Genomic DNA, 25,064 nt, shown 5'->3' with positions numbered 1-25,064 from the left:
ACTCCCAGCACACAGATTAGGGAAGGATTTATCTTCAAGCCCAGGATAGCCACTTCTCCTTGGCTGTAGCAGGGCTTCCTAAATTGTGAAGGCTGCTCCTTCTGCTTAAGGAAATGAGCAGTTCATGCTGCATGCATGTCCCGCACGTTTCCTCACCATTCCTGACCACCTTGGGTAACTCTGGGATATATCACTGCTGTTTTGTACTTCGCTTTTGGAAGATACTGTCTCCAACTGGCTTTCTGGAAATGGAAGCCCCTGGCAGTTTTTTTTCAGTGCCAAAACTGTAAAAGGTTACTGATTGCTGGTGCTAATATCAGGCCTGTCCTGATCTGCATACACTGTACATGACACACATTTCTCCTGCTATCCTATTAGCAAAGTATTACCACATTTAAATCCAATTATCATTAAATTCAGAGGACAGCCAACAGCAGATAGCTGTGCTATTAATTTTTTTAATGCATTATAAGGATTTGCAGGTTCAACAACGTGCTTCTTCTTAGGTTAAACAAATGCTCACTTCATTTCCAGAACAAACCCTTTCCTCCAGCTTGGGAACTTGCACGGGTCGCTGCACATCACTGAAATGTTTTGGGGCTCTCTGAAGTGCTGCAGTGATTTCAGCCTCTGCTCCTGGTCTGGAGGTGCCACAATGCACAATTCCAGCACGCTGAGAAGACTGCTTGCAGTAAAATGGTCCATATCAGCAATCATACTGTTTCAATTCTATCTGCCCTGTTCAGTAGCATGTGTAAACTTTGATTTTGTAATGTGATACTTAACCAAGTAATGTAGGCATGTGAGGAAATGGTAATAAAACCACAAGCCTTTGTTGTGGCCTCTGCAGCATCAGTGTTGCTGTAGTAAGAAGCAGAGATCACTTTCCTGGTTTTGTGAGAAACATCACTCCTGCCAAAATTGTGTGTCACTTACGAACAATATAAAAGCTGTTACAAAAGGTGGTATCCACCCCCCAGCTTCATACTTTTTTTCCCCTTTAATTTAAAATTTATTCTGCAGCTAATGTCTTCCAGAAACATACAAAACAAATTTGTAGCAGCATAAAAAAAACATCCTTTTGCTTTGCTTATCCATTTATTTTGTATTTCAACACATTTTCCCAGATGCCACTATCAGCTGAGATAGGTGTGCTATTCCTACATTTAACAAGCAACAGTGTAAACACTCTGCAGTTTAATAAGCTAAAACAGCAACATGAATCAGAGACCTTCCCTTGCTCTCCTGCCTCTCCAAGCAAGTGTACTGTTGTGCCTCTAAGCAAATATTAAACTTGGTCAAAAGGAAGATTGTCAAAAAGAAAATCACTGTGGCTTTCATTCTCTCCCCATATCTACTAAGAATGATGGAAATATCCTAGGACTCGTTATCTGAAAGAAAGCTGCATACTCCTTTCCGTTTCATGAGAATTTGCTTAGTTTTCCAGTCTCAAAACAGAAAAAAAGATTTTGCTTGCCAAAAATATGTGTATGTTGTTTAAAACATTTTTAGCGATTGTAGGAAAGCACATAGTCCTCCCAGCTGATATATTAATGTTCTTTTGCTAAAAGCAATGAGGTCAGGTGGCTGGAGTTTTCCAGAAAGCCACTATGTTAGCAAACAGATGCACTTTGTGGGGACAGAAAGCCCAGAATCACACAGTAGATAGGCAGCTGTGTTACAAGCTCATACATAGAGAGGATCCACAGTACTGCAAATTCAAAGCACAGAAGCTGAGATTGATGTGGTTGTCCCAAATGCAGCCTGCCTCTGTACTGCTGAGATCTGAAGGACGCCAGCCAACCTCAGTGCTGACTTTGAGTTTGTTCCTCCCAGTTCATTGAACAGATGCATCTGTTCTATCCAAGAGTAATTGCCCACCTGAGTCTGCCTGTAGGGTTTGAAACCAAAGCAACAAGGAGACCCTTGTGGCTGGTGTCTACTACAGACAACCTGATCAAGCACAGCCTGTTGATGAAGCCTTCTTCCTCCAGCTACAGGATAAATCATGATCCCAGGCTCTCATCCTGCCTGGGGTACTCCAACCACCTTGACATCAGCTGGAAAAGCAGTAAAGTAAGCTGTAGGCAATCCAGGAGGCTCCTAGAATGTATCAAGGATAACTTCCTGAGCTAAGTAATAGATGGCCCCACCAAGGGGGGATGCAGGGAGAACTGGGGGAACATCGCTTCTCCTGCTGTAAGCAAAGATCAGGTTTGCAACCACCTGAGAAACGTGAACATCCACAAGTCTACGGGTCCCAGTGAGATACATCCCAGAGTCCTGAGGCAATTGGCTGATGTAGTTGCCAAGCCACTCAAAGATATCTGAAAAGTTGTGGCAGTCAGGTAAAGTTCCCAGGTGACTGGAAAAAGGCAGTGTCACACCCATTTCTAAAAAGAATGACTCAGGGAACTACTGGCCTGTCAGCCTCACCTCTGAGCTGGGAAGGTCATGCAGCAGATCCTCCTGGAAGCTATGGTAAGACACATACAAGAAAGGGAGGTGATAGGGGATAACCAAGGGCAGGTCCTGTCTGATCAACCTTGTTTCTTTTCTTGATGGTAAAACTGCATCAGTGGACATGGAAAGAGTGGCTGCTGTTATCTATCTGGACTTCAGTAAGGCCTTTGACAGACCCCCATAATATCATTCTCTCCAAATTGGGAAGATACGGATTTGGTAGATGGACTGTTCAATGAATGAGAAACTGGTTGCAAGATTGCACCCAGAGAGTGATGGTCAATGGCTCAATGTCCAGATGGAGATCAGTGATGAGTGCTCAGGGATTGGTACTGAGACTGGTACTCTTTAACATCTTCATCAATAACACGGACAGTGGGATAGAGTGCTCCTTCAGCAAGTTTGTAGATGACACCAAGCTGTGTGGTACAGTTGACACCCAAGGGACAGGACGCCATTCAGAGAGACCTAAGCAGGCTGAGCAGTGGATCCAGGTGAACCTCACATGGTTCAACAAATCTAAGTGCGAGGTCTTCCACCTGGGTCATTGCAATCTCCATTATCAGTACAAGCAGAAGGATATAAGGATAGAGCACAATCCTGTTGAAAAGGTCCTTGGGGTACTGGCGGATAGTGAGCTGGACATGAGCCAGCAATGTGCCCTCACAGCCCAGAAAGCCAACTGTATCCTTGGCTGCAACAAAAAAAGTGTAGCCAGCAGGGTGAGTACAGGAGAGACATGGACCTTCTGGAGCACATCCAGAGGAAGGCCACAAAAATGATCCAAGAGATGGAATACCTCCCTATGAGGACAGGCTTAGAGAGCTGGGGCTGTTCACCTGGAGAAGAGAGGGGTCAAAAAGAGACATTCAAGGTCAGGCTGGATAGGGCTCTGAGCAACGTGATTGAGCTGCAGGTGTCCCTGTTCATTGCAGGGGAGTTAGACTAGATGATCTTTAAAGGGCCCCTTTTAACTCAAATGATTCTAGAACAAGAAGGTTGTATGAGGTAATTTTATTTCAGAGGCCCAAATCCTTATCTGGTATAATGCTGCTCTGGAATTAATTTATCATGTTGAAAAGATAACATGTTGATTTTTGCAATATTTTGTAATAAGAAATAATAAATAAGAAATTAGTGGTAGACAAAAGGCAAATGAGTAAAAAGGAATGACAGCAACACTCCTGGCACACCAACACTTAGATCTGACACAGGAATAAGGAAGTTTGAAGCTGGTTAGAAAACTTAAAGTATTACAGTGCTGGCTATTACAGATTCAGGACATCGTGCTACTAACTCTCCATATATGCTTCCTATGGAGAAATAAAATAATCTCCTGAGATAAATCTGGTTTACAGCAGAAAGCCACCATAAAAAAATACAGAGACATTGGCATCGCTTTCCTACTATGCACACAATGTACTTGCTTGTTGTACTCTCCAAAATAAAACAGGGCAAGGTAGAGCTTACCATGAAAGGAAGTTTTCTCAATCCAGAGAATGTTAATTATTTTCTTTGGCCAGTAAATCATTTTCCTTCTTTTCCCAACTAATTTATCTTGAGTTTAAAAAACGATTGTGAGCTACAGGAATGCGTCCAGGTTTTCAGTGGAATTCAGCTTACGTAATATGATCTGAAACATACCTGAAAAAGGAAAATAACAAAAATTTTTCTAAAATAACTAAGATAGGTCCATGAGATTTGAAGATTAAAAGCATATCATCAGTGCTATCAGTGCTAGTTAACCACTTGTATCCTAATTTTGGAAATCTCTGTAGTGTTTAGAGCATTTAAAATAGAAAATCCAACAAATGTCAGAGAGATACATGCATACATCTTTCTCGTCTATCATGGCTTGGATTCATTCTGGGCAGGGGCTACAGTGATATGGTCAGGGGAAAGTAACTGAACCAATTACTGCCAGCAGAATCTGCTGGTGACAACCACTAGCACTGCTCACATTATGCTAATATTCCCTCATGCTTTCTTGCCTGGCTTTGTTTCCTTTTCTCCATGACTGTTCTTCCCCTTCCCTCTGTTGCACTGGCCAGAGACAAAATATGCACTGAGCTTCTGACAGTCCCAGCCCTGGAGAAAAAAAGTAAAGTTCAGTGGTAACTGTCCAGAGGGGAAATGCAGGTCATTAGAAGTCATTGTATAGCCTAATAGTCACTCACCATCTTGGACATTCTTTGGTCCTAGGTAAAGAGACGTCAGTAAAGCAGAGATGCACATGGAGCAGCTTCCTGAGCTGTGCTGCTAATGCAGTGCTAACTGAGCATGACCTGGAGAAACCCCTTTTCTTTTGGGAATATAAACACCTCCTGCTTAAATACGATGTGGATTTGGATGAAGATTTATCCCAAGTAAAAGGAAACTGCTGCCCATTTAAGAACAAGTTTTTTTGAAAGCTGAGTGTGCATCAGCCTTAGGGAACAATGACTAAGAACAACATTTCTCAGGCTGCTTTAATCCTATTTCAGAATCATTCTTTGCTGATGCTGTCAGGTTTCAGCAGTAGACAAAAAGTTGTGAGTTTTGTACCCTTTAAGCATTTAAAAGTACCACACTATTTTTATTTAAGTGTGTCCCTGTGAGACACAAAACTTGTTTCTTAATCTGTGAAGAGATTGTTAGGAATAAGTTGAGCTAGACGCAGAGAAATGTGAAACAGTCATATGAACACAAAGAAAGTCTATTGTAATCACTGACTGAATTCTATCTGCATTTGTAAGAAGCATGTGAATTCAGCCAGCAGAAGTTGGCAGCTGTGTGTGCGCAGCCAGTTTTGCTGAAGGAAAACAAGTGTTTTTCTTCTGGCACCAAAACACTCTCACTCTAGCTGAAAGCTCAGCTGTATTTGCTCTAAATCCAGAATTCAGTTCGTTTAGCTGAAACTATAATCATTCCTTTCAGATACATATGCTTCTGAAAACCAATTGTAATCTACAGCCAGAAGTAATGTTTTTAAGGAAGGTTAATTCCAGCGAGGTTACCTGACCACTCCACAAGCAACAGAGCACCTCTGCAACTCTCTTCTCGCTGGGGCCCTCCAGTGTTCAGACCTCTTGCATAGCTCCCACTGCCTTGTATAGGGAAATTGAAGTCCTGGAGAGCTGACCTCATTTACTCTAGGATCGATAACTTCTGATCTTGTTGCAGGCAGCATCATTTGAGGGGGAAAACGACAACATACCATTATTCTCAGGAAAAGCTATCAGTTTTCAAAGCAGAGCTGTAAACATCAGTTTGTTGCATTACAGAAGGAATGCCACACACAAGCGATGCAGCTCGGGGAATCGACTGGTGATGCCAAACACAGAAGCAGTGGAAAGGAGCCTCGTAGCCCAGCACAAAGGCACTTCTCAGGAATTCTGCTGCCCATGCCCTCAGGTCTGTGCATGGCTGCAGAATTCAACAGAAATTAATGCCAAAGAAATTATAGCTAAAAGTCTATGGATTTTTTTCCAAGAATTTAATTTCTTATTTTCATCTGAACATATATATTCCTGCTATAGAATTTATAGAAAGCTTAAGAAAGCATTTAGGTCCTACATAAAGATTACTAGGGAAATTGCTGCTTTCTGCAAATTAGGAGTTTCATACTCGAATGAGAGAGAGCACACCTGAAACAGAATTGATTGTTATCTTTATAATTGAATATTTTTAGTTCATCCTTTTTAGTGAAGTATTGCAAGGTGGCAAAGGCATTTTTGTGTATGTCTATTAATAATGCCTTAAATCAATTAATTTACAGGATACACAAGAGCTACATATGACATGAATATACAATGTCATACTGTTAAAGCTCCCACAAACATGTTTTTTACTCATAGTGGGGAAGGTCTTAAATTCCAAGCTAGATTTGTGTCTCTGTTCCTGTAGGTGCCAGCTGCTACTGGAAGTATTAGAGACATCAGTAACCAGCTGTAGGTGCCAAAATACCAGGGGACTTAATAGCCTGCTAGGTCAGTTTTAAATAAGATGCTTTAGCAGCATTAGTTGACATACCTGCATCCAGCATGTGGTTGCTGGAAAAAAGGACTTGGCAGCAGCCCAAGAGAACTCCACACCCAGAACAGCAAAAGGTATCAAATCCTGAGTCTGAAGTGGGGTATCATTTTGCAAATCATTTTATCCTGACTTATCATACATATGTCAGTTCCAAATTTAGTCTTGCATGAACTTATTTTCCCTCAGAGCAGATGGGAGCAGATCTCAGAAAGATGGATTTTCATTACCCCAGAATGTGATTTTTCTAACACTAATGCTGAAGAAAGCCTGAAAATTAGGAAAGAGATTAGATCCCTGTCTGGGCTATACAGGACATTTGTGAAGCTTAGAAAAGGCCTAAGGAAACAGAAATCAGCATCAGGCACACAGCTGTCAGACCAGCTGGATTAGCAAGCCTGGTGCAGTGGGTGGCCTTAGGGAAATAGGGCAGGTCTTGCTGATGAAATCTTGCGCACTTAATGCTATACCTGAGACCTTACAGTTTGCATGAAATGCTGCCTCAGCTCAAGGGGCTGACACATCACTTGTCATCCATAAACCAGCAAATGAGGGATGAGCAGGCATTTACCACGTGTTGGTGCTGATGTGGCAGACGGGCTGTTTCCAGTTGGTGAATTTTTTCGTTTGTTGTTTCCCTCAGCATCTGATAGATGATGCGGCTTTTTTATTATGATGAGTACTTTCATCACATCTTGCAGAACCAGGAATGATGCAGGACTTGGGAACAGACAGAGAGAGAAAAGGCTGTTTCACATTGTCTGCCTTTCTCTTCCTCTTCGGCCTATACCTGATGCTTGGATCTGATGATCTTAGTTGTCTTTTTGAGCTTCCATGATTCTGTGGGATTACAAAGCCCAGTGCCTGCAAGCACAAGATATGAATGCTGCTGAGCGGCCTTGGAGAAGTGTGCTTTTCGCATGGGATGCTCAGGACTGTCACTGTCAGTCAGGCCTAACACAAGTCTAAATTCGCAGAGCTAGATATTTTAAGAAAAAAGAACCTAAAAACTGGCTTGTTTCACTTAATTTTCCATATCTGTAGGCTGCCACACAAGCCTTTAAGATAAACTTCTGCAACAAGCCATGACAGTGGGAATATTATCCCTGGAAACACATTCAAGTGAAGTCCAAAATAGCCCTTTGACTTGCAGCACACTGTGTGACTGCCAAGCAGCCCTGGCCCACTGCTCTAGAGTCATCCAGCCCAAGGGCAGGCTGACATGCCCAGCACAGGAGGTTCTTCTTCCAGTTGCCAATCCCACCCAGAGTATGAGCCAGCTCCGGCCTGGTCAAAACATGAAGGGAAGGTGCTGAGGGTTGTGGCAGAGCTGCCAAAGGAGTGATTCGTGGGGTGGTGCACTGGAGGCATGGCCATCTGCTGGGAGAAAGCCCCTGTGATGGACCTGGCCACCTGTGGTGGGCACAGGGCATAAATCCATCTGTATGGGGTGCAAGTGCACTCTGGGGACATTTTATCAGCAGTCTGGTGTCTATCCACACACAAAATCTCAGAGTTAAGAAAAATTTCTACAGGGCTCCAAAAATTCATGAATTGCAATTCAGAGGTGAAATAATTAGGTGGTGATTTGGTCTTAGATAATAGAAGACATTCAACAGTGCTCAAGGAATTTACAAGATAAGACTTATGCCATGAGACATTAAAGTGAAGATAAAGGCATAGAACAGATTCTTACCTAGTGTGAACCTTTGGGAGGGAGGACGGCTCTGCTTGTTTAAATAGCTGCAAGTGCTGTGAATCATCTTTATTGGTGCTGACAAAGTACGTGACCTGAGCAAGCTCCGCAAATGAACTACATGTCAACTGAAGAACACCAGTTCTTGGCTTGGACAGCATCAACATTCTTCATTAAGTCTAGAGGACAACTGGCAAACACCTTCTCTCCTGTGTAAAATAAATAAATAGAGCCAGAGGGAGTGACAAAGTGATCAGTGGACAACAAAGTAACCATTCTGGAACAAATCCAAACCAACCAACAACCCTAGAGTGGAAAAGTCTTTTTTTTTTTTTTTTTTTTTTTTTTAATATTAGAAGTATTCACAAAACATGATCTTGATGAAGCTACAGGTGATTAGCTGTTACACTGAGATCCCAGAGCAAACGCGTATCTGCAGAAACTGCAGAGACACTGACTTATTTCATTAATCAAGTCTGTCTGTTAAATCAAAAACAACAAACAAAACAAAGCAAAAAAAAACTTTAAAGATTCAGAGGCAGTCAATATTTTTGGAAGATGGTGTTCCTATGCAAGTTTTTGCCTCCAGGGTAGGCTTCTACAATCTGCAGCAGCTTCATTGTCAGAATAATTACACAGAAGACAGTGATGGAAAGTGTTATAAATGGATGAACTCAGCTCAGGGAGAATCTCACCAGGAACTAGCAGAATCAGAAAGTGATTAGGCACAACGGATTCCAAACATAGAACTATAGCAGCGATGTAATGGGACAATTAATTATTAATGGATAGCACAGATTAAATAAGTACATGTTGTAAAAATACCAGGGGAAATGGACATACAGTTACTCATAGTTTTTTTTATTCCTGTTTTGATGATTTTTCTCCTTGCTGAATTCAGAGCCACTGTGTACCTGAAGCTATTCTCTCTCCCCTCAGACTGGAGAGTTACAAGAGCATTTCAATCTATTTTACTTCTGTTTACAAAATCATTTCATTAAGGAACAAGAGGTCCCTTGAAAAAAAAACAAACATAATACCAATAATATTTGAAGGCAAGGGGAAAAACCTACAGAACACTATTTATCTTCTGGCATCAGAAAACAAACAGCTCCTCAATTTGAACTCTCTTCTTGTGCTTTAAGGGTATTCTAAGAACTTACTAACAAAACAATTTAGGAATATTCAGACAAAATTGCTTTTTGTGTTTCTGGCATGCTCCCAGCTTTGGGTATAATGCTTGCAAAACATTCAAGTTAGATACAGGGAAAAATACTGGGAATTACAGCCTTGAAAACACCTTCTCACTATTCAGACTACAGTTGTATACAAAAAGTTAGGATTTTCATAAATAAGTAACAAATGATCAAATTGTTGAGTTTGGGGAACACATTTTGTAAATTAGCAAGTGCATAGACAGTTGTATTAAAGACTTTGCCAATCGAGTTGTCAAAATGAAATTTCTTCAGTCAAAACTTAAATTCCATATTGACAGCATTTTTACAAGTTGGCAAATATAGGACTCATCCAGAGGCTGCTGCAATGAATGGCAGTTTCTCTTTGGCTTTAATAAGGACTCTATGCTTCAAAATGCAGGCAACAGAGTGTTCTCAACATCTATCTCTGCAGAGCTGCTTTATAATCAAAACGGATTACTTTCAGCTAACGAAACATGTTAAAAATACTACATTTCACAGAAACTCCAAATGTTTTTTCTTTCCTTCCAACCCAGTACTTTTCTAAGCCGTCTCTATTTCATTTATATGCATGAGAAAAGCAGTTAATAATTAGAACAGTGAACCATGAGTCAGGAAATTCAGTTTGGCTTTTATATTGTATATGATTTCAAGCAAAATTCTCTGTTCTTGTGATGAAAATAATTCCAGAATTCCATAGGCATGCCCTCCTCTAGCACTTGAAGGACAAAGATTTTTCTCCTAACAAGCAATAAATACATACCACAGAGAATTAAGCTTCTTTCTGTAATTAGAAGCGATCCAGAACAGGGTTTTTCAGAAGAAACGTCCCAAAAAACATTCATAAGCACCAACTGGTTTGTGCAGCTTCTGCAAGCACCCACTAAAAAAGTTACATTTATAAATCTCTCCGTATGTTATAGCAAGCAGAAATTTTTGAATGCCCTAAATTGCACCTCTTCACACAAAATTGCTACCCGATGGATGGGATGCTGATCGAAATACTGAAAAGCAGCAGTAAATTATTGGTGATAAAGTCTCTTGTTCTCACACAAAAAATCATTTGCAAATAAAATGGGCATCAAGAAATAAACCACACCTGATGGGAAAGGCAGTTGTGTCTGGGATATTGAAAGTTCTGTCCAGATTGTGGTTCAGCCCCTGACCTCCCCAGAGAGAAGACAGTTTCCCTGTAGAAAATAATCTCTTTAATGGTTCAGAGTCCAGACGAGCCCTTGTCTGGGGTTTAGAATGCTATGTTAGCAGCTAAACACAGCTGGAAGAATATTGCATTGACAGTACAACAAAACACATGTCATTTTCTGAGTCCAGTAATAAAAAAGAAATCGGTGCTAAGTAATATCTGGAACAATTTACCACAGTGACTTTTACAGCATTCTGTGTATTTTCAGCCAGCAATAACTTTCTGGCTTATTGTTTTTCTTATTTTTTCACATTGCTCAATAGGATTTCACACCGAGACATGAACAATAATGGTACTTTAGTAATTAGAGTTATCACAATTTGCTTAATGATTTCCCATTTCCAGACTCCTCCTGCCCTCTGCTTAGGTTACACCTCTCTTGCAAGCAAAGGAGAAGGCTTCAGGCAGGACCCCTTAGCAGGGTATTTTGGTGTAGCCAATTAGACAATTTTTATAAAACAAAGATAGAGATCAAATCCAGCTAAAAGTGCAGCATATATTGCTTTATTTCCCTGAGGTGAGGGGAGAGAAGGCTCTGACTCACTCTGAAGCAGAAAGAAAGCTTGTGTTCCATTTGAATACCTTTAACCCACAGCAAAATTAAGAGCTAAACCTCAAACACCATTCATAACAGTGAGGATTCATAACAGGATCAGAGCTGGCTTTGACTGCTTTATTTTTCTCACCTCCAATGTGCGAGGCCCAGGCTTCCTCTGCCCAATGCAAAACCTAGACTTTAGAGCTCATGGTCCACGGGCAATTCAAGCTCTGCCCTCAGGAAACCTGAATGGCAGTTCACTAGCAAACGCCACAGCCACTTGAGTGTTGAATGGACAGGCATGGCACTACTCTCTTTGCAAATCATGCTGTGGAAGGATATTATTAGTTGAAATTAACCATTCTATCAGGAACTTTGTAACACGTCTTGACAATCTCCAGTAGATTCTGAAGGTATCAGGGAGAACTGGCAAAGTTTTGAATAGCTGTAAGTATGCAAAACACAGATAAAATTTATGGATAATCTCTTTATCAAATGTATTTTCTGAAGTACATTCATATATCTTGCAGAAAAAAAAATAAAAATTTGCTGTAAAACTAAGTTGTGAGTGAAATAAGCATTAAGCTGCTGGCTAGATCTAATATTGAAGGTAAGGGCTGGTTACAAACTAGAACATTGTCCTTTAGTTCTTGTTTTCTAATTTGCTTCAGCCAAAGCCATTCCATGCTTGGGAACATGGCCAACAAATAAATCAACCAGCCCAAATAAACCCAATACACACACACACACCACAAAAAAACAACAACAACAACAAAAAACTACCCACACCAAAATGAAATAAAATTTTTTTCATTGCATTCAAGTTGCCAACATATATTTTTGTTTTCTTCACAAGCCACCTATTCGAAAAGGCAGTAGATGGAGAAAAGAAAGCCTGTTCCTCAGTGTTACTAGGTGTAATGGACATTCTATACAATGCCCAGCATGTATCAGCAGATGATAATACGAGATATCTTTATTTGTATGCTTTGCTCAAGTAATATTCAATAATTGTAACAAAGCTCTGATCTAAGTAATACTTCTCCAATACTTTCATAGCACTACTTTTAGGTTTGATAAGCTATGGGAAAAAATCTCTGCTAGCTACTATTGACAAAAAGCTCTAAGGCAGCGTTTGTGGGGTATCAACATGTTCATACACTAAAGAGCATGAACAAGTGAAACCTATAAAAGGAAGATAATAGGAGGGAAAAAATGACTCACAGTTGACCAACTACCACCATCGCTTTGGTAATAAATGTGCATTTTATGCTTTTTGTTCACCTCCACTTACCAATTTCTAGCAGACCTTATTAAACAAGGACAGGAAATCAAACACAATACGGAGGCACCACATTCAGAGCACTGCAGCTGGTATATAACCTTCACCGTCTGGCTGAAGTAAGTGCCAGTGATTCTAGAGCAAAAATCTAAGAAGCACTTGGAAAGCACAAGGGAAGAGCTGCAGCCTCTTGGGATTGGCAGCCAGCTCAATTCAGCCCTGGCATAGTGCTGCTGAGTAAAGCATACTGCCAGCTCTCATGGCAGCCCTTAGTAGTGTCTGGTACGGCAGCAGGCTGTGCCATGGCTGAACAATCACCAAGCCACACTGAAATCAGCCTCAGTTTAAAAAAAATATCAATTTAGACAGACTTGAGGCATATTGTTAACTCCTCAGCCTCCTAAATGTTGTCAAATGTTACGGGGGGGGGGCGGGGAATTCCATGTGGTTTAAACAAGCCAAGCTTCTTTTCTCATAATGGAGTTCAACTCTTCCATTTTAATCTGGATTCTGAAAATCCAAAAGCACGTGAAACCCATTACCAGAAGATGATAGGTAAGCATGGGATTTGAGAAGATGAACAGGAAAACAAGCAAACATCTGCAAGTAATTCAATTAATAAGATAATCACAAAAATAGTAAGGAGAGGTTAAATAATAATGACTTAATGACTGGTCTGGAACTCAAAGATTTACCCCCGTGCGAATTTTTCTTAAACAGATCTCAGAAACAAGAGGTGAAGAACAGTGCCCTACTCATTCCTTCAAATTCCCTGATCCATTCTTCTTTAATAAAAACAAAAAATAATCAATAAAAACAACCTTCTAAAACAAGGCAAAGACATTTACAAGACCAAGTGTTCCTCATTAATATGAGAATCACTCTGAATTATGAAGACATCCTGCAAATAGAGGCTTGACATTGTAGGTAGTGAGGATAAGGACTGACAGGAGAACAGCCACGTAACTCATGTACACAAATGAAAACTCTGTTCTAAAAAGTCTGTTAAATTACCCTATGTCATAAAAAGTACCAAGTGAAACCTGAGTTCTAGACAAAAAAAAAAGGAGAGAAAATCTAAATATGTCACGAATAGCCTAAAGGGATTGATTCTGTAGGGAAATTCAAAGTGAAAGGTTCAATTTCTTTATCATTCTACAATTACATCTTTGTTGCATTATGAAAGACAGTAGATCTTGAAGACAGCAACCGCAGCAGCAGTGTGAAAAGAACACGGGTTGTTGCTCTAAGTGATGACAGGAGGGATTAGCCAGGGATTGGTTCTGCTGTATGAAAGTAGTAATTTCTTCTTCATGGTACACCTACAGGTAGGAAAATTTCTGCTGAGCGCATGATTAAGTATAGAATCTGTGCTTCTGGCATATAATTAATAATCTCTGCTAATAAAGTCAGCAGTAAATAAATTGAGAGAAAAGATAAATTAAGAATACCTTTGCACTGTAAGAAATAGATCTGATGCACCAGTTGGTGCATCGGAGATGGGGAAGGGAAAAACATTAAGTCAATTTCTTCTTTTGAAAGAAGTGTGGTATGAAAAATGACACAAACAATTACAGAGTCAGATTCATAAACACAGTGTATACGAAGTATTTCTACAAATGAAATGAACCCCCAAATACAGCTAGTGCACGGTGAAGGAAAAATCAAGAAAGCTCAGAAAAATCCAATAATATCAGGTTAATTTAAAACATTACTCCTATGGCATCCTTCATAATTGGTTACTGCCATTGCCAATGCCAAATCCACAGAATGAGGAAGAGGATAAACCACTTAAAGCTGAGTTGATGCTGTCCAACAGCTTTGATCACAGGATGATGTTTAACTTTTAAAAGCAGCACAGGAAAATAAAGCCTTGTCTTCTAAACCCATTTTATTCAGATTTTGGTCCTGTGCCTGAGATGTTGACCAATATTGAATATTTCAGAGTAAGAAATACCTTTTAAAACTCTGTAGGTATATGAAGGCCATTGCCAATGGAAATCAGGTGAGCACAGGTTATGAGATGATCAACAGAACAAAAGCAAACAGCCTCTCAGAAATTCAAACACAGCTTTATCATAATACCCTGGGAGACTGCAGCCCCTATCTGGCAACTACTGGACCAAAGTAATTATTAACGTGGAATCCTTTCCACAGATTTAGAGTAATCTCCAGTAGCACACGCCACTCTAAGCAGAATTTTCACCTCCTAGAATGCTTGAATTGAGATAACAGCTTAATGCATTCAAATCAATACACAGAGATACGCTACTGAATAGATTGAGTCCTGAAACAAAACCACTCAAACCAAAATGCAATTAGGTTTTTCAATAGCAACACACTCAAACTAACATTATTACCTTAAAAGCTTCAGTTTGCATGAATATCAAATGCTTCCAATGCTTGGGAAAGCTTTTCTTCCACTGCAAAACAATTACCACACAAGTTAGAGTCCTGAGGTAACAGTGAGGCAGAACATTGCACTGATGTCAGTGTAAGCCGACAGTTCTGTAAAGCACTGTGCATTTGCACACACAGAAAAGCCCTCCCTCCCTCTTCTGGCTTTTACTTTGTTATTTATTTCAAAGTCACTTTTTTTTTTTTTTTTTGCCAGCCACCCTACTCTTAATAGAGGTAGAATATTATAGACCATAGAATTCCTCTGCAGTTCTCTCAAAGCCAGTAAATGGCTACAAAGAAACAAGCCTCAAAATGTGTGAAATGACTTTCTAGGAAAAATCCCAGCAGCATTAAGAGATAAACTAACCTGTCTGAAATTTAACATGCTAAACAGCATATTGAAAAAGCAAAAAAGTGAAATGTATTCTTAGTTTTATGATGGCTTGATAGAAATACAGATCATTTAGAAGGAAGAGAGGGTCACTGCTCATTTAAAATTGGAAGATAACTGGCTTCACCCAACTATTTCTATTTCCTCTTGTGAGAATCCTAGGGGAGTCTGAGACTCTGTGCTTGCTTTCTTATGTAAGAATCTCTAATTTGCAGAGGTAGTGTTTACATCCCATAATCAGTTGTTTTTTGCATGAATTTCTCCCACCCTTCCAGATCTACTGGACAACCACCCCACCATCTCTTCAGACACACAATCTCTCCATCTTCCTTGATCTCAAAGTTCTTTCCTATGTAAGCTGTTCCAAAAATAATGACTCATATTTTTTTCCATAGAAGCTACAGCAGATAGATACAAAGACCACAATAACACCATTTAGATAGAGCAAATTCTCAGCTACAAAGGACTCTTTTTCAACACAGTCACCACCATTAGTTCTGCATTTTTGCCAGTGATGAGCCAGAGCTGCATGCTGCACCCATGAACATTTGCACCAGCAGAGGTGACCCACTGTCTCTGTCACCACTGCTGAAACATATCACCCACTGCCTCACTGTACTCACATCTACTGTTTAGGCTCCATATTCAGCAAGCATCAATGAGTGCCATTTTTTCTGCATGGAGGAATTCAGTAACACATCTTTGTTTCACATATGCTTCCATGTCATCTGCCATTGTGTCGGATTGCCTCTCTGCTGTCATCTGTCACATGGCAACAACATGGAATGGAACAGTGTCAGAGAGGTTCATCTCACCAACATACACCTCTGACATCACGGGACAACATAATAATCTAGGAGGAATTACTTTCAGAGCAGCCCTCAAGTCTAGTTTGTAGAACAAATTACTTTTGAACCAAATATTTATTGTACAGTTATGAATGCAACTACTCCAGGAAAAAAAAAAATAATCACACTACAATAACCCTTTGCTGCTCCTGTTCCCTTGTGATGTTTCAAATAAAGCCATTTGGGCTTAAAGATCCTAATCAGAATTTAATTAAAAACTTGAAACATGCACATCTCCAAGGGCCTATTTTCCCCTCATTAATTTAACAACAAAATGCACCTGAATATGAATTCAAACATTATTAACACATACAAGTGAGGCATCTGCAGAAGCCCAAGCAATCCCATTGTTATTGATCTGAACGCTATGAAACTGTAGAAGTAGAAAGAATTTCAGCATATACATCATCACTGATTCTGAAGGAAAAAAAAGTAAAATCAAACTAGAATGGAAAATTATTTTTTTTCCTATTGATCAAGCATCTTGGAAGGGATATGGGTGCCTTAGCAGGAAAAACAAATGCTCTTACAGTCTTGCTCCTTCTGACATGAAAGTGACCTTTAAGGGAGCCATGAGATCTTTCAGTGTTTTCAGGGGATGATTCTGAAAGAATATTAAATATATCTATGAAAAACAACAAGAAATACAAGATTTGCTTTTGGAGCAAGTCAGCCAGTATCGCCACTGATTACAATTACTGACAAAGATCCTTATTATTTTTGGCCAAAAAAGAGGGAAAAAACAAACACACACCACTACAGAAGAAAAAAATACCATTACGGTTCTAAGCTGTAGCACCATCCATCTGACACCTATTTGGAATAAGACAAAGCAAGCTAAGCTTTCTAACCTCTTTCTAAATATCAGCCTTGAGGCTATCTGCTCCTGCTGAGGCTTTGTAAAAGTCTCTTATTTATCCCAGTACACACAGCAGAGAGTTTTCATGGAAGGAGAATTTATTTTCAAGAGCCAGTGCTGGGACAGAAGCAGTTTCTTTTCTCTCTACCATCTTCATTTACTAATTTATACCTGCTGATTTTGAAAAGTCTTCTGAAAAGACTAGTGACAAACGTATATGAAGTTACATTTAAAAAGTGATTTTCTTAAGAATATATTTCTTATCTACAATGTCTAATCTTAGTTAAGAAGAAAGTCTGACATCTCATTAAGTGATTTTGATCCTCCTCTTTGCTGCCATCTGTAGGTAACTCAAAGGAGACAAGTAGCAAGTTTAAATCTGGTCAGATGTCAGCCCTACAATAGGGACCTGCAGTGATGGGAAAGCACGCTGTCCTTGTTCCCTATTCTTCCTGATTTAAACATTTCTGAAGTAAGATAAAAAGAAAAAAGCACAGATGTAGATCATGCTTTCAATCTGATTATGATACATTCTAGAAATCTGAAATGAAACTAATAAGACCAGGAATTGAAATATTTGATTTAATGACTGCACAATTTTAATACATAAAAATAGATACTTAGGAATGAACAAGTTTATACAAACCAGATTTCTTTTGTATGTTACAAAACAATGATGGAGAATAAAAAAAAAAGTTGCTGGATTACAGGCAAACAACAAAAGAACAAAAAAAAGAATCATTGAGGAAAAGTTTTAAAATGATTAGAGGCTTGTTTCATAAATACAGTGCAATGCTTTCATTTAACAAATACAAAAATTTACAATTTATCAACATCAGGAAATATATAAAATGTTATTGAGTGACCATCTTATTTAAAAACCAATGCAAATACAATAGCTTTTTTAGAATTCTGAGGTAATATTACACAGTAAAATCAAAAAAGCATTAATAAATAAAACTAAACCCAAGGCAAAGTGCAATTCAGTGAAAATAAAATAAAGCTTTTATTTAACAATAATAGATAAATAGTTATTAAAAGTGGGCTTCAGCCATAAAAAAATATTTTGGCTAATTCGCCACATTTTCAGATAAACTGTATAGATATTTATTCACAAACCAACATTCTGTAAGCCCAGTTCTATACAGAAGGGAAAGGGAGGGGGCGTTTGTATATTCTTGTTCAGCTTCCAGCAATTTTCAATTTCTGTCCTGATCATTCAGTGCAGCAGCGAATGCTTCATTTTTTTCTTAACATGAAATACTGTCAATTCAAATTTATTTTAAATCCCCATTTTAGAGTAATAATGCAAAATGCATGAGTTTGAAGTGCTGCTTTTAAAATTCTCTGTGCTAACCTAGCTTTGTCCCAGGCTGAAATCAATAAAAGTTTTAATATCAATTTTAAGTAAAGCACAATAAACAGTGCCAAATATCATAAAATACTATTTATCTCTCCTTCAATAAAACTGTAAAATCATCCATAACTTCTCTAGGAAAGAGAATAAAATAAAATTCACGCTTAGCTGCTGAAGAAACTGCACAACAGCTCTGAAACTACAAATTAGGAAGATTAATTTGTGAAACTGTTGATTGTAGAAGAATAATGTACTCTTATTACAAATAAAGAATTGAGCACAGACACTACAAGCTATTTAAACATCCAACTTCCAGCAGAAGTCAGCTGGGAAGACTGGCAAATTGGATGCCTAAATATTTTGAAAGATCTGGGCCTTGATCAAATGAAAGAAAGATCCATAGAATACACAGTAGCTATTCATATTATGAAGGTTTCTATGCTGCATACTGATAAATTCTCTCAATTTAATGAATAAAACCTAGACTTACAATTACACCTGCATTTTGGAACCAGTATCTTCTCCAACTCCTAACTAATTCAGAACACTTGCACCAAGAATTGTTTTAAGGTAGCTGTGAAGTGAAAACCACAACAAATTGTCTTTAAATGCTGGCCTTCAGGCTAAAGAGATCTTCCACATTCTTCTGTTACTGTATGCACTCTTGCCGTAGCTCACTTAACACTTTCACAGAAGTTCCTGACAAAGTGATTGGCAAGTAGACTATGTATCAGTTTTCTGTGTGCTGCAGATTTCATTATTTTCCTGAAATTTTTCAGTGTATGTGGAATTTACTTTAAATATCTTTGCTTGACACTAGAGTAGATCTGATTAGTCGCCATCAGTTTTAAAGAATGAAATGGAGAAGTTGCTCAGTACCTGTAGCTTGGCCTTGATTCCCTCATGGTGAATAAAGTACCTCTTAACATTCTCTGTAGAGTCGATGTAATTGATTTGTAAAAGCCAAATATAGAACATCTAAAACCTGTTATTAATAAAAAATATTTTTAGCAGTAAATGGGACTATTAAAACTGTTCACAGGCACTTATTTACATGCTTCTTACACAGCCTGTTCAACTGAGAGGGAAACCAGAATATTAAAACTGCATACAGTTTATAAAGACTAAAATTCCTATTTGCTGTTGAAAAAATATGGCTACATGCTGTAAGTTATATCTTTTCTACTATTTATGTCAATGGAAAACACACCCTCACTGGGACTAGCTTATGACTTATACTATTTCTCAGATGAATACACATGATATAAAGTAATTACAATTAAAGATAAAGTGCCATTAAGAAAAAAAAATTGAAACAACATACAACTTAGAAATTTTCTTCAAGTTTCTTTTATCAAATAGGTTAGTTTTTAGTATGAAGAAAATTACTTTCTGTGACAAAGCAAGCAGTGAATGTATTGCCTTTAAGGAGAGAACCACACACTTAATACTGAATTAAAAAATACGTATGTTGGATAAGACTTGCACAGTACCAAGACAACAAAAGCTTAAAGGCACGATTAGAGGAGAGTGAGTGCTACATAACAATGCTGTTTTTGAAGTATTTTGTTTTATTCTAGGCCAAAACCTTCTGCATTTGAAATTCCAATGATCAACTTCTGCTTCAACTCTTTCTTGTTCTTGTAAGGAGGGAGACAAAGCTGGTTGAAACAGGTATGGGCCACTGGCAACCTAAAAGAAAAACAAAATCCATGTCTTATTTAATAACACAACAAAAGCATGGCACTGTCATCTGCCAGCATATTTTTATTTAAACAATATTTAAGTAAGAAACGTCCCAAATTGCACTACTTGTATGCACCTCGAGTATTTGGATGAAATTTGCCTGCTTCTTCTTTCCCAACTTTCTTTCCCTGCCTCTTTAAAAAAAAAAAATAAAAATTGTAAACATATTTATCCAAGTTTTTCAGAGTCCAAGTAGCCATATGACTTGAAAATTTGTTCTTCTCTATACAAAATCTGAGTATAATCAGAATTCACAACATGAGGGAGGAAGCTTGGACGCAGAGTTGGTATAAATAGAGCTAGATGAAACACAGTTACTCTAAGGACAGAAATCAGAAAGTTTTGTTAGGTAAAAGGCATCCTCACAGACATATGTCTCTGGGAAGAGCACCGAGGAGCTGAGAGAAGCCCTGGAAAAAGAACAGTTCACAAGTTGTGGTATTAGACAGCAGTATTCTAAGTTGCAAGTGCCTTCTGAAAGTTGAGATCGGAATGTTGTCAGTAAGGACTAATTAAACAGTTTCTTTGAATTCCAGATCTCAAATGTAAACGCTGACTAAAAAGTTGAATCTAACATAATAGATTTATGCAATCTAATTCTAAATTCTAAAAAATGAATTTAATAATAGTTTGAAGATAAATTAATGAACATTGTGCATTAGTTTGCTCTTCTTTAAGAAGACATTCAAAAGCAATAAGGACTCACAGGATATAATTCAAAAAGAAAAAATTGAAAAAAAAAAAAAACAACCCACCAACAGCAGAAGACTACTTACCAATTAGTGGATGTTTCACTCTTTGAAATCTTGAAATTCAAATCAGCCATACCTCCCACAGGTACTCTATCACTTCCTGTAGCAAAATGCAGTAACTTTTTTTGAAGGTCAAGAGAAAATCCAAGTACAACATCCCAGAAGTATCTGTGCTCAGATGCAGGAGAAGAAAATGGTTTATGGTGCAACATCCTGACAAAGACATGTTAGGATATAATACAACAAAAAGCATTGACACTCATTAGAAATTATTTAATGTAATATATAGGATATTAATATTACCCTAGTATTCAAGGTTAAAAAATTTCCCAAAGACTTGAAAGGCACAAAGTTTCATTAATTTTACAGTAATGTATTGGCAAATGATGCCCAAATCTATTCTATTAAAGAACTAAATAAAACTGCTTAGTATGAAGTAGAATTGATGAATAATAAAATTGAATGAGAAATTTCTTTATAGGACTGAATAACAAAATTAAAGACTCAGGTTTCATTTTCAGGGATTTTAAGTTTAAACAAACAAACAACCTCATATCTTCGTTTTCAACTAATTACATCATTTTAAAAGTTCCTTTCTAACAACTTTCTGAACCACTCTCAGATCACACAAGAAGATTATTCCAACAGCCTACATGCTATGCTGATTTCAAAGTTTAGAAAGAAAAAACCATTAAGCTTACCGTATAGTAACATCAGTTTTCTGGTAGCCCTCATATTGGGTACTTCGCTGTAAAGCAGACATATCCAGCTCAGGACTGCCACACACAAGAATTTCAACTTCTTCGGGACGAAGCAGCTGCCAGAATTTAAGTATAAAATACTTTATTTCCATTACAAATGAGAAATAATGCTACTAGAATCAGATCAACTTTCTTGCCCGATTGAAAAATTAAAAGATTATTATTCAATACAATTTATAAGTTAACTGTATACATATTATTTTTATAGAAAAAAAAGCTTCAGTATAAATTGGAGGAATCTTTTATTATGGTATGCAGTACAAAATGAAATTAATGGATAACAAATTTTAGTATATTCCTTTTGTTCTTCTCTTCCTTTTCATTCTTACATTTATTGTAATAACTTGTCTTCTGATTAGATTTCAATGAGATCATGAAGAAAATAAAGTTTTACATCTGGAATTCAGAAAGAGAATCTTGATTTTTATTTTTTTTTTAAACAATCTCCATTACACTTGCATTGAATATCCTGATGTAATTAGAAGCAGCTGACAGAACTTACTCTTAGTTGTACTTACTGCTGTGCAAAGCACGTAATCATAAATGGTGGTCTGCAATCACTAATCTTACCACAGCAGAACCTACTTCTCATTCATTTACTTTATCATCTTTTAAATGCCTGAAAATAATTCATTGCGCTTCAATGGATTATTATCATTCTTTCCTGAAACTTCCCTGCAGTAAGTTACATTTCACTTTACTGAAAGTCTGCCATACTTGTTTAGCTTCCTAGGAATGTGGAAATTCTCATGAAAATTGTAAGTCCTCTTCTTTCTCCTTACTTCAGAAGGAACAATGTAAAATACAAAACCAAAAAAAATTCCAAAAGCCACATACGACTGAATAAACAAGAATATTTAATCTCAATCTCATTGAAAGTTCTTTCTGCAAATAATAACGTGATTTTCAGAGAAGTCAGGACAAACAGACATGCTTGCTCTATTGCTCACAACTGTAGTAAGTGCAGACAAGTTCTGTAGACACACACGGCAGCCTTTGAAGTGTCTGTGAATCTGATCAACATAACATGGAGCTTTATTTATCTGTAGTATTCTATGAAAAGCAGTTATCAGCTGATTGCCAACTTGATTCTCCTTTTCAACTATACCCATTGACTAAGATTCTTTACGAATCCTAAAGCCATCCAGCTGAGCTACTACGTTACACAATTTAGGTCATGATCACATATTTGAAGCAGAAATGATATCTTCTTTCATTCTTACCAGTAATGCATATGAAGCACAGACGCTATGAAATCCATAATAGAAAGCTGCAAATTGTTTGTAGATTGATTTGTTCAGAAGAAAATCAACATAAAGTTGCACATACTCTAAAAAAGAGAAAAAATAATGTACTTTGTTAGATTGTAATAACTTAAATAGCCATTTGCAGTGCTCTTCAAAATTGTACTGAATTTTAAAAATGAATGTCTTTTGTTTTATATACTACTAAATTGTTAGGCATACCACAAAAGACTACAGGAATTTTTTTCATACTTTGTTAAGCAAAACGAATGTTTATAATAAGTGAAAAATTGATAAACTTAATACTGTCAAATGCGTGCAGCTAACATGTATTGAAGTACCTTTCCTATTTTGATTTGTGACAGGAATTTTATCTCCATTTGGCTTTAGGTTGTAAGATTTTATAACACCAAATTCTTCCTGAAAAACCTGGAGAAAGAGAAAACTGAACTTCAGTACTTTAAGCGTTCAAATACTCGTAAATTACAAAGCTTGTATTCATAACTCTGTGTCTTTCTTCTCTCTCTTAAGAACATTTCAATCCTGTCAATTTTTTTTTCAGTTAAATAATACAGTTTTCAACAAAGTGCTTAAGAAATCCCATTTACAAAGCAGAAAAAATGTCGCTGCTAAACAGTGACCTACCAAACTGCAAGCTGTGGATTCAAAACCAAAGTTTAAAAGAATACATTTCTAAGAACAATTTAGGAATATCAAATATAATTAAGAAGGTGTTTCTTCCACTGTAGCTCTCTAGGAACTCAAAAACAGCCACTTTACAAGAGTTCTCACATACTTTCATAATAATGAAATAGAAAGCTGAGGCAAAAAAAAGTCAATACGAGTCCAATACAAGTTCCTAAACCAGCATGAAATTTTGCTAAATAACATGCATGCTAAAACAAAGAATAACTGAAAAAGCCTTTCTTAATTGAATAGAAATACACTCATTTCTTAGATACACAAGTCTAGCAAAACTATTATAACTTGAACAAGCAAGTATAAGCTGTGAGATTTCCTGGAAAAAGCATATAAATTAACAGGAGTAAACTCTGTCTACCACCAGAGTTAGTCAGAAAAGGGATTGTTTTGCATACAAATTCCAAAAGCAGATCACTGACTGCAAAGTCAATGTCAGAGCAAGCAAAGAGCTGTAATGGTACCAGTAGTTGGGCACAGGTGCCCGGCAGTCAGTGCTCAGGTCCACTTACACTGGCAGGGAACAACAGCTTCAAGCTCCATAATGAAGCCAGCCACTACGTGCCCCAAGCACTAGACTGGTTCTTGAAGCAAACTTTAATGCCCATGTAGGTGTATTACAAAAAAACAACCATATAGTAATAGACCACTCCACTGCAGAAACATTGGTAAAATTAATGAACTGTTTGAGAATCACTTATAGTTGAGTACTTAATGACCTGAAAGGTGGAGTAAAAATCCTCTTCAACATTGCCTTCATAGGACAGAAGTTCACTCAGTCCATGGGCTAATTCCTGCAATACAAGTACAAGCTCTTTAGCAAACCCACAGAGCAAAATTGACATACATGCAAGCACATGCCAAAATTACTCTTTATAAACTACCTTGGAAAAAGCTGTATATTCAAAATAAGAATGTAGAAAAACAACAAAAACAAAAATGCTTAATCAGAGTACTTAGAAAAGTTTGGGTTTTTTTGTTACTGAATTTCATATGAACTTAACATTTGCCTTTTATCATGGAAAAGGTGTCAAAAATGACACATCAAATTTTGTTATTCTAACTTAAGCAAACTTACATAAGTTCTGCTCTGCAAGAAAACATGGAGAAGTTACATTTTCAACAGAAAAAGAGAGACTTGCTGCACCCTCAGCAAGTTTGCTGATGACACCAAGCTGAGTGGTGTGGTTGACATGGTTGAAGGAAGGGATGCCACTCAGAGGGACCTCGAGAGGCTAGAAAGGTGGGCCCGGGTGAACCTGATATGGTTCAACACGGCAAAGTGCAGAGTTTTGCACTTGGGCCAGAGGAATCCCAGGCATTCATACAGACTGGAAGGAGCAGTCCTTGAGAGCAGCTCTGTGGAGAAGGACCTGGGGATCTTGACAGATGAAAAACTTAACATGAGCCAGCAGTGTGCCCTTGTGGCTCAGAAGGCAAATGGTATCCTGGGCTACATCAAAAGAGGGGTGGCCAGCAGGGACAGGAAGGTGATTGTCCCCCTCTACTCCACTCTTGAGGCCCCATCTGGAGTACTGCATCCAAGTGTGGAGCTCCCAGTACAAAAAAGACAGGGAGCTGTTGGAGAGGGTCCAGAGGAGGACCATGAAGATGATC

At 38.0% G+C, this 25,064-nt stretch overlaps 1 protein-coding gene and 2 long non-coding RNA genes across 4 annotated transcripts in view; all 3 read right to left on the bottom strand.

Moving 5' to 3' along the window:
• The window catches only part of LOC122175340, a 47,020-nt gene extending 42,920 nt beyond the window's left edge, over nucleotides 1-4,100 (bottom strand). For both annotated transcript variants that reach the window (XR_006177387.1, XR_006177386.1), the window contains exon 1: nucleotides 3,934-4,100. This is a non-coding gene — a long non-coding RNA (uncharacterized LOC122175340). The remainder of the gene's footprint in view (nucleotides 1-3,933) is intronic.
• Nucleotides 4,101-4,488: 388 nt separating this feature from the next.
• Nucleotides 4,489-8,366, bottom strand: LOC122175341. The gene is made up of 4 exons (XR_006177389.1): nucleotides 8,171-8,366; nucleotides 7,046-7,338; nucleotides 5,460-5,615; nucleotides 4,489-4,551 (listed from the first exon to the last, which is right to left on the bottom strand). It is a non-coding gene; the product is annotated as an uncharacterized LOC122175341 (long non-coding RNA).
• Nucleotides 8,367-17,870: 9,504 nt separating this feature from the next.
• The window catches only part of HECTD2 (HECT domain E3 ubiquitin protein ligase 2), a 35,676-nt gene continuing 28,482 nt past the window's right edge, over nucleotides 17,871-25,064 (bottom strand). Inside the window, exons 16-21 of the mRNA XM_042863051.1 lie at nucleotides 24,167-24,241; nucleotides 23,090-23,177; nucleotides 22,728-22,834; nucleotides 21,445-21,560; nucleotides 20,768-20,911; nucleotides 17,871-19,937 (exon numbers count right to left, since the gene is read on the bottom strand). Coding sequence (XP_042718985.1) covers nucleotides 19,817-19,937; nucleotides 20,768-20,911; nucleotides 21,445-21,560; nucleotides 22,728-22,834; nucleotides 23,090-23,177; nucleotides 24,167-24,241 — 651 coding nt within the window. The 3' untranslated portion in view covers nucleotides 17,871-19,816. The remainder of the gene's footprint in view (nucleotides 19,938-20,767; nucleotides 20,912-21,444; nucleotides 21,561-22,727; nucleotides 22,835-23,089; nucleotides 23,178-24,166; nucleotides 24,242-25,064) is intronic.

The sequence above is a fragment of the Lagopus leucura genome, unplaced genomic scaffold (assembly GCF_019238085.1).
Source record: "Lagopus leucura isolate 7727_CA_CO unplaced genomic scaffold, USGS_WTPT01 Super-Scaffold_739, whole genome shotgun sequence".
NCBI classification, from domain to species: Eukaryota; Metazoa; Chordata; class Aves; order Galliformes; family Phasianidae; genus Lagopus; species Lagopus leucura.
Note: the sequence above shows the minus strand (reverse complement) of the source record. Positions and strands in the feature narration are given on the sequence as shown.